This window comes from Medicago sativa, chromosome 1 (assembly GCF_051527215.1).
Source record: "Medicago sativa cultivar Bolivia chromosome 1, Bolivia_mono, whole genome shotgun sequence".
NCBI classification, from domain to species: Eukaryota; Viridiplantae; Streptophyta; class Magnoliopsida; order Fabales; family Fabaceae; genus Medicago; species Medicago sativa.
The window spans coordinates 71963866-71977555 of record NC_140749.1 but is presented as its reverse complement, the minus strand read 5'-3'; the positions used below and the strand labels follow the sequence as shown (position 1 = coordinate 71977555).

Sequence of the window (13690 nt, the reverse complement as noted above, 5' to 3'; positions counted from 1 at the left end):
GTTTGAATTGTGACCCTTTTTAAATTTTAATTCTGAAAAGAAAATTAAGTATATGTATGCTCAAGAAAGTTCTTGGTTAGTGTTACGTGAGTAATAATAGAATATTATAATATTAGGACCAGAGAACTCTGGATAATAAAATAAGTAAAAGGACCAGAAAGTTCTGGAATAAAAGACTGAAATAAATAAAGCAGTAAAGGACCAGAAAACTCTGGATATATAACTGAAATAAATAAAGCGATAAAGGACCAGAAGGTTCTGGATAAATAATTAAGTAGTAAGTTAATTATTTAATTTTAGTTTAAGGACCAGAACACTCTGGAAAATTAATATGATTAGTTATAGTTATATGTGACGGCCAGAATATAAGAGATAAGAGAAGAGAGAGAACACAAGAGATTTATCCTAGTTCACCCAACGTGGGCTACGTCTAGTCCCCACACTTTTAGTGTGAGATTTTTCCACTATAGTTTCAAGCCACCAAATCGTCCTTAGTAGCACTACAGTTCTTGATCACACCAGATCAGTCTAGTCACAATTCTTGATCACACCAGATCAGTCCTATCTCAAACTATTAAGCCCAATAGACTTGAGATTTAAATACAAATTGTTTATGAGAGGTTTAGGTTGTGGATCCTATTTTCTCAACACTTATTTGAGATTATGATAAAACAAACTTAAAAGATTATGATCCAAATCTAGTGTAAGAGTAGAAGTTTGTTTGTTTGTAGTTGAAGAGCTTGAAGAACTTTGATGAATATTCTTGATTGATATTCACGTGAGAGAGACAATTGATTTTGCTTTGAGAGATTATGTATTCTTGTTTTTAAGCTCTTGAGAAACTAAGTGGAGGCATGCTTGCTTTTATAGAAGCTTTGAGCTTCATGAATTAAAGACAGAACCAGTTGTGTTGTCCTTCCATGAAACATCCCATGTGCGTGTGTTTTCTTCTTTGAAGTGCAAGGATGCAAAAAATGAACTCTTTGTGAGTGGCAGAATGTTCTTGAGAACATTCTTTGAGTTCCAGCTGTTTACAGCAAGCATACACGTGAAAGATCACCAGCTGTGATGTGGTGGCCATGTGAACTTGTCTTTATCTTTGTTGTACTTTCAGCAGACCAGCTTGAGAACATTCTTTGTTTGTTGTAAGCTTCACCAGAACCTTCTTCTTGTGCAGCTTTGATTCTTTCTTCTTTTCTTTAAGACTCACGTGAGTCTTTGGCCTTTTGTCATTGAATATTCTTTTTGTTTGTCAAGCCTTTCCTTGTCATTAGATTGCTTCCTTAAAGTCATTTATCAAAGGTATCTTTCTATCCTTTTTTAGTGAGACAAAGGGAACAATATTTTCTTGCTTTCAATGATGCAAGTATTATTGGCAGAAAGTGCACTTGTGTCTTTTTGCTCTTTTGCTTTGATGAGATATTTATAAGCTTAGAATGTTCTTCTCTTTAACAAGAACATTCTTCATGAAACAATTCTCACAAAACATATTAGTAGATAACAAGTAAAAACATATATAATGTTTGTGATCTTTAAAACATCAAATAAGGATTTTGTCCTCAACAATCTCCCCCTTTTTGATGATGACAAACATTTATAATTTGTTTTTGATTTTGATATTTAGAAATTGAGATTTTGATAATAATGTGAAATAATTTTATCAATAGCTCCCCCTCAATTTTAGCATTCAAGATTTTTTAAATAACTTGAGAATATATGCAAATTTTGAACCGAAATAACATTGCATTCATATAATGATGCTGATACATATTTTAAGTCCAACAAGGTTCAAATACATAAGATAGCAAAATAGCATAAAGACAAAATATAACATAGCATAATGCAGAAGTACATGGAATATTAATACAAGGCAGCAACATATTCTAAGAAGCAGCTAGCAACCTAAAAAATATGTCCTTGTATACATTAAGTGCGCAGCAATACCACTCCAAATAGCAAAAGTACTTCTTATTTTTCTCCCCCTTTGTCACATAAAAAAGGAGGGAATGCATCAGAGAATCAAGATGATGGAGAAGATCCATCTGATGAAGATGATTCTGAAGGGACCGGCATGGGCATGGCAGGTGGTGGAGGAAATGGATTTGCCAGTGGTGCATCAACACCCTATCTTGCAGCAAGACTTGTGAACCATTGCCTAATCAAAGTTCTTTCCATGGAATCATATACAATATGATTCATAATACCATGCAGAAATTCAAACAGTTTGAGAATGTCTTTCCTAATCCTTCTAATGTTTTTCTCAATTTTTGAACGCTTAGGAGGGCGCTCATTCATTGAAGGAGGAAGAGAAGCCCCAGTTAGAACATTAAAGGAAGGAGAGGCAGATTTCATAGGAACAGAAGAGTCATAGAATGGTGGATCAGCAAAGAACTTGTCTATTGATTCAGATCGAAAAAGAGCTGAATAACTGTGCCTTGGTGGAGAGATAAAGATAGGAGCAACAACAGAAACTTTATTTGCTGGAGCAGCTTCTGCAAAGAAGCTTTTCATTGGATCCAAATTTTGAAATTTAGGAAGAATGGGATGTTTGGCAAAATTGTCTAATAGCCTAGCATGTTCTTGTGAGACAGGAGAACTTTCTCTAGGAGTTGTGATTTCATTTTGGAGACAATTCAAAAGGTGTTCCATAGAGATTGGGCTTTTCCTTTTGAGACCATGAGATTGAGACACATTTTCAACAGAAGGAGTTACAGACTCAGGTTTGGTTTTCATTTGGTGAACATTTTTAGGTCCAAATGTTGAGATTTTGAAACTGGACATCTCATCATGCAAAGGGACTTTGAGTAACCTAAAGATTTTGCATAGGGCCATTCCATATGGGACAGTGCTTGTTTTGTGTGTGGAGTTAGCAGCAAGCATCATATTTTTAAGAATGATAAATGGGAGATTAACTTGTTCTCCAGTGAACATGTGATAGATTAACAGAATGTCATTGTGAGAGATGTGATTGAAAGTGCCATTCTTAGGAAGAAGGCTGTTGTGACACATATTTGCAAGGATTTGTGTGGTGTGTAACAGATTTGAATAAGATAAATCAGTTGCATTTGGTTGGTAAATTGTATCAAAAACAGTAGTACGATCTAGATGAAGTACATCATACCAATCATCACCAAACACAACTGGACCCTCTAGAGGTATGTTCAATAATTTAGCTATTGTTTCTAAGTTGATTTCTATCTTGACTCCCTTAATGTGAGAAATGATCAAATTCTTTTCTGGATAGCATTCAGCCATATAATAAAAAGCTTGAACAGCTTCTGGGTAATACTTTTCCCTAATTTGTAGGAATGGAACCCAACCTAAAGCATCAGGATATTGTTTGACAAAGATTTCAGCATCTTGGAGTTTTTCAAAATCAAAGTATCTACCTACCCCAATAGGTCTAGATGCCCATTTGTCAAAAAAAGTTTTGGTTAACTCAGGATTGATTAGAGGAATGCGACTAGACTTAGACACAGATAGATTATGAGATTTACCCTTTTTTGAAACTGACTGCTTGATTGGAGAAGGTTCTGAGTCTTCAGTGAGCTTTCTCTTTCCCTTATTCCTGATTCGAGCGCTTTCTCTAGAACGTTCTGGAGCAGCTTGAGCTTCTTCCTCTTGTTGCACAGGAGACTTTGGAACTTCCTTTGGAGTTTCGATTGGAGAAGGAGGTTTCTCAGAGGCAACTTCAGCAGAGATTGGTTCTGGTTCAACAAAATCATTCTGATTTTGTTCGTTTTCCTTATTTGTAGGTGGATTAGTCGTTTCAGCAGCTGGAGCGGTTTTCTGAGGAATAGGGTTAGGGTTTGGTTGTTGAGAAATTTCCTCATCTGAGTCACTTATTTCATAAACAGTATTATTTGCTTCTCCCTTTTTCTTCGTTCCTTTTGCAGATAGTAACCTGTTGGATCTTCTTCGTACGAGTGGTGGACGAAGTGATGGAGCTGAGTTTGCCTTCTTTGCCTGAGTTTTAAGATGTGGGGGTGTTTGATTTATGTTTGGAGCTATGGCTTGGAAGAGTGGTGGTAGGAAGAAAGATAAAGGAACAGCTTGTTCTGGAGGAGAGGGTTTGGTTGAAGGATTTTGGAGAGAAGGTTCTTTAATGAGGTTAGGGTTTGAAGAAAGTTTGGTTTTTGATTCGTTCTGGGGAGAGGTGTGAGGAGTAGCTTCAGTTGGAATTTGGTGTTCTGAGGATTCTGGTGAGGCCGGTGGAGGATTTGCCGGCGAAGATGGCCGTGAGGGTGGTGAAGGAGTTCGAAAGTTTGCATGGTTTCCTTTTGTTCTTGCCATTGTTGTAAGAGTGAAAAGTTTGATTTTTTATGGAAGAGAGTTTGGGGTTTTATAGGAGATGATGGATTTTTGTTTTTGGTAGTTTTGCAGAAGAAGAGAAAGAGTTTCGTTTTAGGGAAGAGAGAAGGAAGTACAACATGATTTGATTGAGAGTGGTTTTGGGAACAATAGAGAGTTCAGGTGGGCCTTACTTAGTGATGTGATTAGCATCAAACTTGCCTTGGGCAGTGTCAAATTTATTTTTAGAGTAAGCTAATGATGATTTGGTTCACTTAACTAGAGAATTATAACTAAACAAGTTTTGAGCGTGAGCCCCACACAAGTACACATATAAAAAATGTTCTAAAGACATTCTAAGAGTTAACATCCTATTTTTTATGAGGATTTTGAATAATATTTAATTTTTCTTTAATAAAATTAAATCTATCTTCTACCAGAGGTTTAGTGAATATATCTGCTAATTGATTTTCAGTGTCAACAAAGATTAATTCAATTTCTTTTTTATTCACATGATCTCGAATAAAATGATGTTTTATCTCAATATGTTTTGATCTTGAATGTTGAATGGGATTTTTTGATAAATTTATAGCATTAGTATTATCACAAAATACTGGAATATTTGTGTACCTTTTTGAGAAATCTTCGAGTTGATTTCTTATCCATAATACCTGGGAGCAACAATTTGTTGCTGACACGTATTCTGCTTCAGTGGTTGATAAAGCGATTGTGTTTTGTTTTCTACATGACCAACTGATAAGTGCATTTCCAAGAAACTGACATGCACCACTTGTACTTTTTCTTTCGATTTTGTCTCCAGCATAGTCAGCATCACAATAAGCTATTAAATCAAAAGAAGAACCTTTTCTATACCAAAGGCCAAGATCAGTAGTACCAACTAGATATCTAAAAATTCTTTTTACAGCAGTTAAATGGGATTCTCTAGGAGATGTTTGAAAACGTGCACACAGTCCAACTGCAAAAACAATATCTGGTCTACTAGCAGTTAAGTACAACAGAGATCCAATCAAACCTCTGTATTCTTTTTCAGAAATAGTTTTTCCGTTTTCATCTTTGTCTAAACTTGAAGATGGATGCATGGGAGTTACCATTATTTTGGCTTCATTCATTTTATATTTTTTGAGAAGATCTTTAATATATTTTTCTTGATAAATAAATATTCCATTTGATTCTTGTTTAATTTGTAAACCGAGAAAAAATCTTAATTCTCCCATCATACTCATTTGAAATTCACTTTGCATGAGACCGGAAAATTCTTCACACATTTTTTCATCTGTTGATCCAAATATAATATCATCAACATATATTTGAACAATAAGAAAATTTGTTTTATCATCTTTTCTAAAAAAGTGTTGTGTCAATTTTTCCTCTAGAAAAATTATTTTTGATTAAGAATGTACTTAACCTCTCATACCAAGCTCGAGGAGCTTGCTTTAGACCATATAGTGCCTTTGTTAGTTTAAAGACATGATGAGGTTTATTTGTGCTTTCAAAACCAGGAGGTTGGTGCACATAAACTTCTTCATTTAAGAATCCATTTAAAAATGCACTTTTTACATCCATTTGAAAAAGTTTAATGTTTTTATGAGATGCATATGCAAGAAGAATACGAATTGCTTCTAACCTTGCCACTAGAGCAAAAGTTTCATCATAGTCAATACCTTCTTGTTGATTATATCCTTGTGCAACAAGTCTAGCTTTATTTCTAATGACTTTACCTTCTTCATCTAGTTTGTTTCTGAAGACCCATCTTGTTCCAATTACACTTTGATCTTTAGGTTTAGAAACAAGAGTCCATACCTCATTCTTTTCAAATTGAGATAGTTCTTCTTTCATGGCATTTATCCATGATTCTTCACATATTGCTTCCTTTATATTTTTTGGTTCGATATGTGATATCATTGCCATGTTACCATCATTGTTCATAAAAGATCGTCTTGTTCTTATCCCATCAGATGTATCTCCAATGATTTGCTCAGGAGGATGATCACCAATGGTCTTCCAACTCCTTGGTGGTGCTTGTGGAGACTGTTCTTGATTGTCTTCATTTTCTTTTTGAGAAATTTCTTCTTCATCTTCTTTGTTAATTATTAGATCATCGAATTCATCAAAGATAACATGCATACTAATTTCCATAGTTTGGTTTCTTAGATTAAAAATTATGTATCCTCTGGAATTTGTTGCATATCCTAGAAATATTCCTTTATCTGATTTTGAATCAAATTTTCCTAGATTTTCTTTATCATTTAAAATATAACAATAACACCAAAAAATGTGAAAATAAGAGATGTTAGGTTTTTTATTTTTCCAAAGTTCATATGGGGTTTTGTTCAAGATTTTTCTAATAGAGACACGATTTATAATATAGCAAGAAGTATTTATGGCTTCAGCCCAAAAATATTTTTCTACATTTGATTCACTAATCATTGTTCTTGCCATTTCTTGTAATGTTCAATTTTTTCTTTCAACTACTCCATTTTGCTGAGGAGTTCTTGCACATGAAAAATTGTGTGATATTCATTGTTCATCAAAAAAGTTTTTAAAATATGTATTTTCAAATTCTTCTCCATGATCACTTTTTACAGAAATGATTTTTAATTCTTTTTCATTTTGAACTAATGTGCAAAAAGTTTTAAATGCTTCAAAAGCTTCATCTTTATGTTTTAAAAATAACACCCATGTATATCTGGAAAAATCATCAACTATAACAAATCCATATTGTTTTCCACTTAGACTAGCAGTTCTAACAGGGCCGAATAAATCTATGTGAAGAAGTTCGAGAGGCCTTTGAGTAGAAATATCATTTATAGGTTTAAAACTGCTTTTAACTTGTTTTCCTCTTGTGCATGCTTCACATATTTTATCTTTTTCAAAATTTATTTTTGGAAGCCCTCTAACTAGATCAAGTTGAGAAATTTTTGAAATTGTTTTCATACTTACATGTCCAGCTCTTTTGTGCCAAATCCATTTGTCTTTTTCAAAACCCATAAAACATGATTCGGCTGGAAGATCATCTAAGTATAAAACATATAAGTTCTTTATTCTAGAACCGGTGAAAAAAGTTTTTCCTGAGGATATTTGTTTTACTTCACATATGTTGGTTTTAAAACTAACTTCAAAACCACTATCACATAATTGACTTATGCTTAGTAGATTGTGTTTTAATCCTTCAACATATTGAACATTTTCAATTTTTGCAGTATTTTTCTTACCAATAATACCTTTACCTTTAATTTTACCTTTGTCATTATTTCCAAAGGTAACCAGTCCTCCTTCTTTCTTTTCGAAGGAGATGAAACATTGTTTATCCCCTGTCATGTGCCTTGAACAACCACTGTCCAAGTACCATGGCTTTTTCCTTGCATTTTGAGAGGATTCCTGCATTTTGAGTTAGTTGTCCCTTAGGTACCCATGATGAATTGGGTCCTTTGTGGTTAGTTTTCTTAAGCTCAAGATTTTTAATCTTGAGAAAACAATTTATTTCTAAGTGGCCTATTCTTTTGCAATATAAACATTCTTTTCTTTTCAATCTAAGAGAATGTTCTTGAGAATGTTCTGGGTTCATTTGATGAGAATGTTCTAGTCTTGTTTCTCTTTTCTTATGAAAGCAAAACCTTTCAAGATGTCCATTTTTGTTACAAAAGGAACATTTCATTTTATCCTTTTCAGGTATAAAGAAATTTTCATACATTTTTTGGTTTTTGGAAATATCAAAACCTAAACCAGCTTTATCAAATATTCCTGCTTGAGAACCCATAATATTTTGAAATGTTTCAGTTGATTTGATAAAATGATTAAGATCATTTCTGAGTTCTTTAATTTCGATCTTTAGCAAATCATTTTCAGTAACTTTAGAAGTTTCTGGAAATTTATTTTTGCTAAGGTTTTTGATTTTTTCAGTTGCTTGAAAATATGAATCTTGCAAGTTTTGAATGATTTTCTTTTGATTATCGTTCAAGACTTGAAGTTTTTCTTTTTCTTGTTTTATCTCAAGAACTTCTTTTTGCAGAGAATGACATTTGTTTGTTAAGAAATTTGAGTCGAATAATAGACTATCAATTGTATTCTCCAGATCCTTATTGTTAGTAATAATTTGTTCTTCGTTATCAATAGTAAAATCTAAAAGAGGTTTGTCAAAGAGAAATACCTCGTCATTTTCTGAGTTTGCCATTAGACAAAGATTTGCTTCAATGTCTTCTTCTTTTGGTTCTTCAAGATCATCCCATGTAAACATGGATTTTGAGTAGGGCGGTTTCTTTTGACTCTTCTTGTTTAGTGGGCATTCATTTTTGTAATGTCCTTGTTTGTTGCATCCATAGCAGGTTACTTGACTTTTGTCTGTATCTCCTTTAGGATTTTCTTTTCTATTTGGAAAGTATCTTTTTATTTGATCTCTTCTTCTAATCATTCTTTGAATTTTCTTTGTGATGAGTGCTAGTTCATCTTCTGCTTCTTCTTGAATGATTTCTTCTTCTTCGGTTTCTTTGATCTCTTCATTTTGTGTGGGTGAAATTTCTTGATCGTTTTGGGAAGCTTTTAGAGCGATCATTTTGCCTTTTCTTATTGGTTTATCTTCTTGAAGTAATGTCTCATGAGCTTTTAGTGATCCGATGAGATCTTCAAGAGCTAAAGTGTTTAGGTCTTTAGCTTGAGTGATTGCAGTGACCATGGGTCTCCATTGAGTTGGAAGACACCTCAGTATTTTTCTTATTCTGTCGTGGGTAGAATAAGTTTTTCCAAGTGATCTTAGTTCATTGACTATAGATGTGAATCTAGAGTACATTTCATCAATGTTTTCATCTTCAATCATTTCAAAGATTTCAAACTTTCTAACACCAATGTCAATTCTTGTTTCTTTAACATGGCTTGTTCCTTCATGATGAACCTTGAGAGTATCCCACACCTTTTTTGCAGTATCGCATTCATCAACTCTTTCACTTTCTTCCATGCTTAGTGCACATGATAGAAAGAGTCGAGCTTTAGAATTTAAGAGTATTTTTTCTTTATCTTCTTTTGTCCATGAAGCCTCTGGTGTAATTACTTTTGTTTTAGTAATATCATCAGTTGTCATAGGTATATGGTTTCCGTCTGTTATTATTTTCCACATATCCACATCTTGAGATCTTAAGAATAGTTCCATTTTTCCTTTACAATAGTAATAGTTTTTTCCATTGAAGTATGGTGGTCTAGTACATGAGAGACCTTCTGGTATGTATTTTTCTTTTGACATTGCTTCTTTCTGAATCTTTTTCCAACACTAAGTGTTTTTTGTTTGGAACCGGGCTCTGATGCCAATTGAAGTAGCAATAAACGTCACAAGAAAGGGGGGGTTTGAATTGTGACCCTTTTTAAATTTTAATTCTGAAAAGAAAATTAAGTATATGTATGCTCAAGAAAGTTCTTGGTTAGTGTTACGTGAGTAATAATAGAATATTATAATATTAGGACCAGAGAACTCTGGATAATAAAATAAGTAAAAGGACCAGAAAGTTCTGGAATAAAAGACTGAAATAAATAAAGCAGTAAAGGACCAGAAAACTCTGGATATATAACTGAAATAAATAAAGCGATAAAGGACCAGAAGGTTCTGGATAATTAATTAAGTAGTAAGTTAATTATTTAATTTTAGTTTAAGGACCAGAACACTCTGGAAAATTAATATGATTAGTTATAGTTATATGTGACGGCCAGAATATAAGAGATAAGAGAAGAGAGAGAACACAAGAGATTTATCCTAGTTCACCCAACGTGGGCTACGTCTAGTCCCCACACTTTTAGTGTGAGATTTTTCCACTATAGTTTCAAGCCACCAAATCGTCCTTAGTAGCACTACAGTTCTTGATCACACCAGATCAGTCTAGTCACAATTCTTGATCACACCAGATCAGTCCTATCTCAAACTATTAAGCCCAATAGACTTGAGATTTAAATACAAATTGTTTATGAGAGGTTTAGGTTGTGGATCCTATTTTCTCAACACTTGTTTGAGATTATGATAAAACAAACTTAAAAGATTATGATCCAAATCTAGTGTAAGAGTAGAAGTTTGTTTGTTTGTTGTAACGCCCTCCTTTTTATTTAATTATTTTTATTAAATTAGAGTCTATTTATGTGATTTATTTATATGAGGTGTTAGTATTTTATTATGCGACATTATTCTATTATTTATTAGAATATGAGAATTATTAGAGTAAGTAGATTTGGAGGTAGTTTTGAGATTAGATGTCTTTTTATGATTTAGTCGATTTATTTTGATGAGTGATATTTTGTTATGTTATATGTTGGTATTTACTAAAATAATATATTTGTTATTTGTTATAAATATATTTGTTATTTGGTGTAGAAATATATTTGTTATTTGTGAGAGATATATTTAATTTAGAAATAAATAAGATTATGAGGAATAGAGTAGTTTTGAGGTGTAAGAGAAATAAGAAGGGGGTTAGAATAGAAAGAAGAATAAGTTATTGGGCCTAAATAGGTTTAGGAAGAGTATCTGGTATTATAAATAAGGAAGCTTAGGTTAGAAAGAGTTTTTACGTTAAACCGCTTTTTGGAGAAAGAGGAGAACTCAGAGAGAGAGAGAGAACCCTAGGAACGAAGAACGCTGCTTTTGATTTCAGAAAAACAATCTAAGGTAAGGGTGAGACTATCTTTCACTAATATTAAGTCTGTAGATCATTAGATTGCATCTAACGTATTTTAGGATGAGTTTTGTAAGATTATGAGAATTAGGGTTTGAGTGAGAATTGATGATTAGATGATGAAAAACCGTTGAATTGATGTATGGGGGAGTCTCTATTCACCGTAAGGGTTGCATGATCATATGGGTAGTGAAGGGTTGTTAATTTTCATTGTTTTCTAACTTGTTAAATTCGTGTTGTTTGATATTGATGTAAATATATATTTGATTTGCCGAGTTATTTAGATTATAGTTTGTTGAATTATTTATTTGGGATTTATGTTTGTTTCGCTGAACTTAATTGATAAATTGTTACATAGAAGTACACAAATTAATTCTCTATCACATAAAGAAAAAGAAAAACGTGATATGCATCAGGTAAAAGGCAAATCATCTTTTCTTTATTTGGTTTATTTTGCAATCATATAATAATTAGTTACAAACACAGTATATATGATTTTGCCAAGTTGTGTTTGTTAAAAGAAGAAGAAATGATCCACATTCTAAGGAACCGAAAACTTGTGATTAGTACCTTCCTGTTTGATTAGAAAATTTGCTTTCTATTCATTATAGTTAGTTATCATAATAAATATAATGTTTATTTGAATTAAACCCATGAAACATAGTTTTAAGGTTCTTGTAATTTAAATGCTTTAGGAACTAGGGCCAATATTCAATAACTACCTTATCGATAAACTCAAGATCAATTATTCTGGATTATGATTTTTATATCTTGCTCTTGCCTAATTATTAAGAAGATTATGAGATATGAGTAGTAGCTATTCTCCTGTTTTTTTTTTTTAAACCAAATCGACATGTATCCTATTAACTTAATATTATACTTGTTTTATTCTTTTAGTCTACAGTACGTGTTTATGATTAATATATAGATATACATATATATTATTATATTATGTTAGTGCATGAATCAATGATGATGAATATTTGATGATATTTAAAGATGTATTATTTAAGATGTGTGATTTAAATATGTGTTATTTATGATGCTTATGTTGATGCGATGTTTAAGATGTTGATGTTTATCATTTGATACTGTTAAGTTATGATGCTGATATGATGTGACTTTATAAGTGTTGCATATGTTGTTGTTGATCTTATTTAAGATGTAAATGTCGGTCTAAGTCAAAGAGTTTGTTAAGTCGTCGAGTCGTTATGAAGTCATCAAGTTGTTAAGATGTCATGTTGTCAAGATGCTAAGATGTCATAGATGTTCATGAAGTTTCTAAGACGTAAGATGTTGAGTCCATGCATACTCATTTATAGATGAGGGCTCATGCCCTGGAGCTTTTGCTCAACCACGACGATGGAGCTTTTGCTCAACCACGACGATGGAGCTTTTGCTCAACCACGACGATGAGGGCTTATGCCCTAAGAGTATATTTATGCTCATAAGCGACGAGGGCTTATGCCCTAGATTGGTACCACATGCATTTGCATTTTCATGATGATTCAAGATGATTTAAGACGTTAAGAGTTGCATAGTCAAGTCTAGATGCATTGTCAAGTCAAGTTATTAAGTTGTGATGTTTTAACGAATTACTTTGTGATGCCTTTTAGTATGATAATATGCAATGATGATTGTGACTGCTATATGATGATATATTGCTAAGATGAAATGATGATGTCTATGTATTTGATTATAATTGTTAAATTATAAGATGTTTATATTGTTAAATGTAATTTATGATTTATGAGCTTAATATTATTGTTTGAGAAATCTCACCCCTTCTGCGTATATGTTGCCTCGACCGTGGGTAATGTGCAGGTAATAAAGACTAGCTGTGTTCGTGAGTAGACTCCTCACATCGTGTCTAGGATGCTCTGATACGTAACGGGATGGGGATTTTAATACTATTTTCTGTTCCTTTACTTATTGCTTTTGAAGTTTAAGAATTATTTTTGAACTAAGATTTATGAGACTTTTATGATGAGGCCTGCGTGCCAAAGACTTTTATGTTGTTGAACTAATTCCGCTGCGAAGTTTTAAAGATTAAGCTGAATAATTTTGAAGGATAAATATTTATTTATTCAATTTATGATTTTTATGAAATGTGACATTCCGTTTACGATGAATACTCTGATTTATTTACGAAATTTTCACGTTGGGAAAACGGGGTGTTACATTTGTAGTTGAAGAGCTTGAAGAACTTTGATGAATATTCTTGATTGATATTCACGTGAGAGAGACAATTGATTTTGCTTTGAGAGATTATGTATTCTTGTTTTTAAGCTCTTGAGAAACTAAGTGGAGGCATGCTTGCTTTTATAGAAGCTTTGAGCTTCATGAATTAAAGACAGAACCAGCTGTGTTGTCCTTCCATGAAACATCCCATGTGCGTGTGTTTTCTTCTTTGAAGTGCAAGGATGCAAAAAATGAACTCTTTGTGAGTGGCAGAATGTTCTTGAGAACATTCTTTGAGTTCCAGCTGTTTACAGCAAGCATACACGTGAAAGATCACCAGCTGTGATGTGGTGGCCATGTGAACTTGTCTTTATCTTTGTTGTACTTTCAGCAGACCAGCTTGAGAACATTCTTTGTTTGTTGTAAGCTTCACCAGAACCTTCTTCTTGTGCAGCTTTGATTCTTTCTTCTTTTCTTTAAGACTCACGTGAGTCTTTGGCCTTTTGTCATTGAATATTCTTTTTGTTTGTCAAGCCTTTCCTTGTCATTAGATT

General features: G+C 32.9%; 1 protein-coding gene and 1 long non-coding RNA gene across 2 annotated transcripts; one reads left to right on the top strand and one right to left on the bottom strand.

Moving 5' to 3' along the window:
* Positions 1–7615: 7615 nt before the first annotated feature.
* LOC146957074 (uncharacterized) lies at positions 7616–9541 on the bottom strand. Its single transcript, XM_085750019.1, has one exon. It carries the CDS (start codon positions 9539–9541, stop codon positions 7616–7618), a length of 1926 nt encoding a protein of 641 aa, XP_085606145.1.
* Positions 9542–11274: 1733 nt separating this feature from the next.
* LOC146957073 (uncharacterized) lies at positions 11275–13031 on the top strand. Its single transcript, XR_015022112.1, has 2 exons — positions 11275–11371; positions 12780–13031. It is a non-coding gene; the product is annotated as an uncharacterized LOC146957073 (long non-coding RNA).
* Positions 13032–13690: the final 659 nt, after the last annotated feature.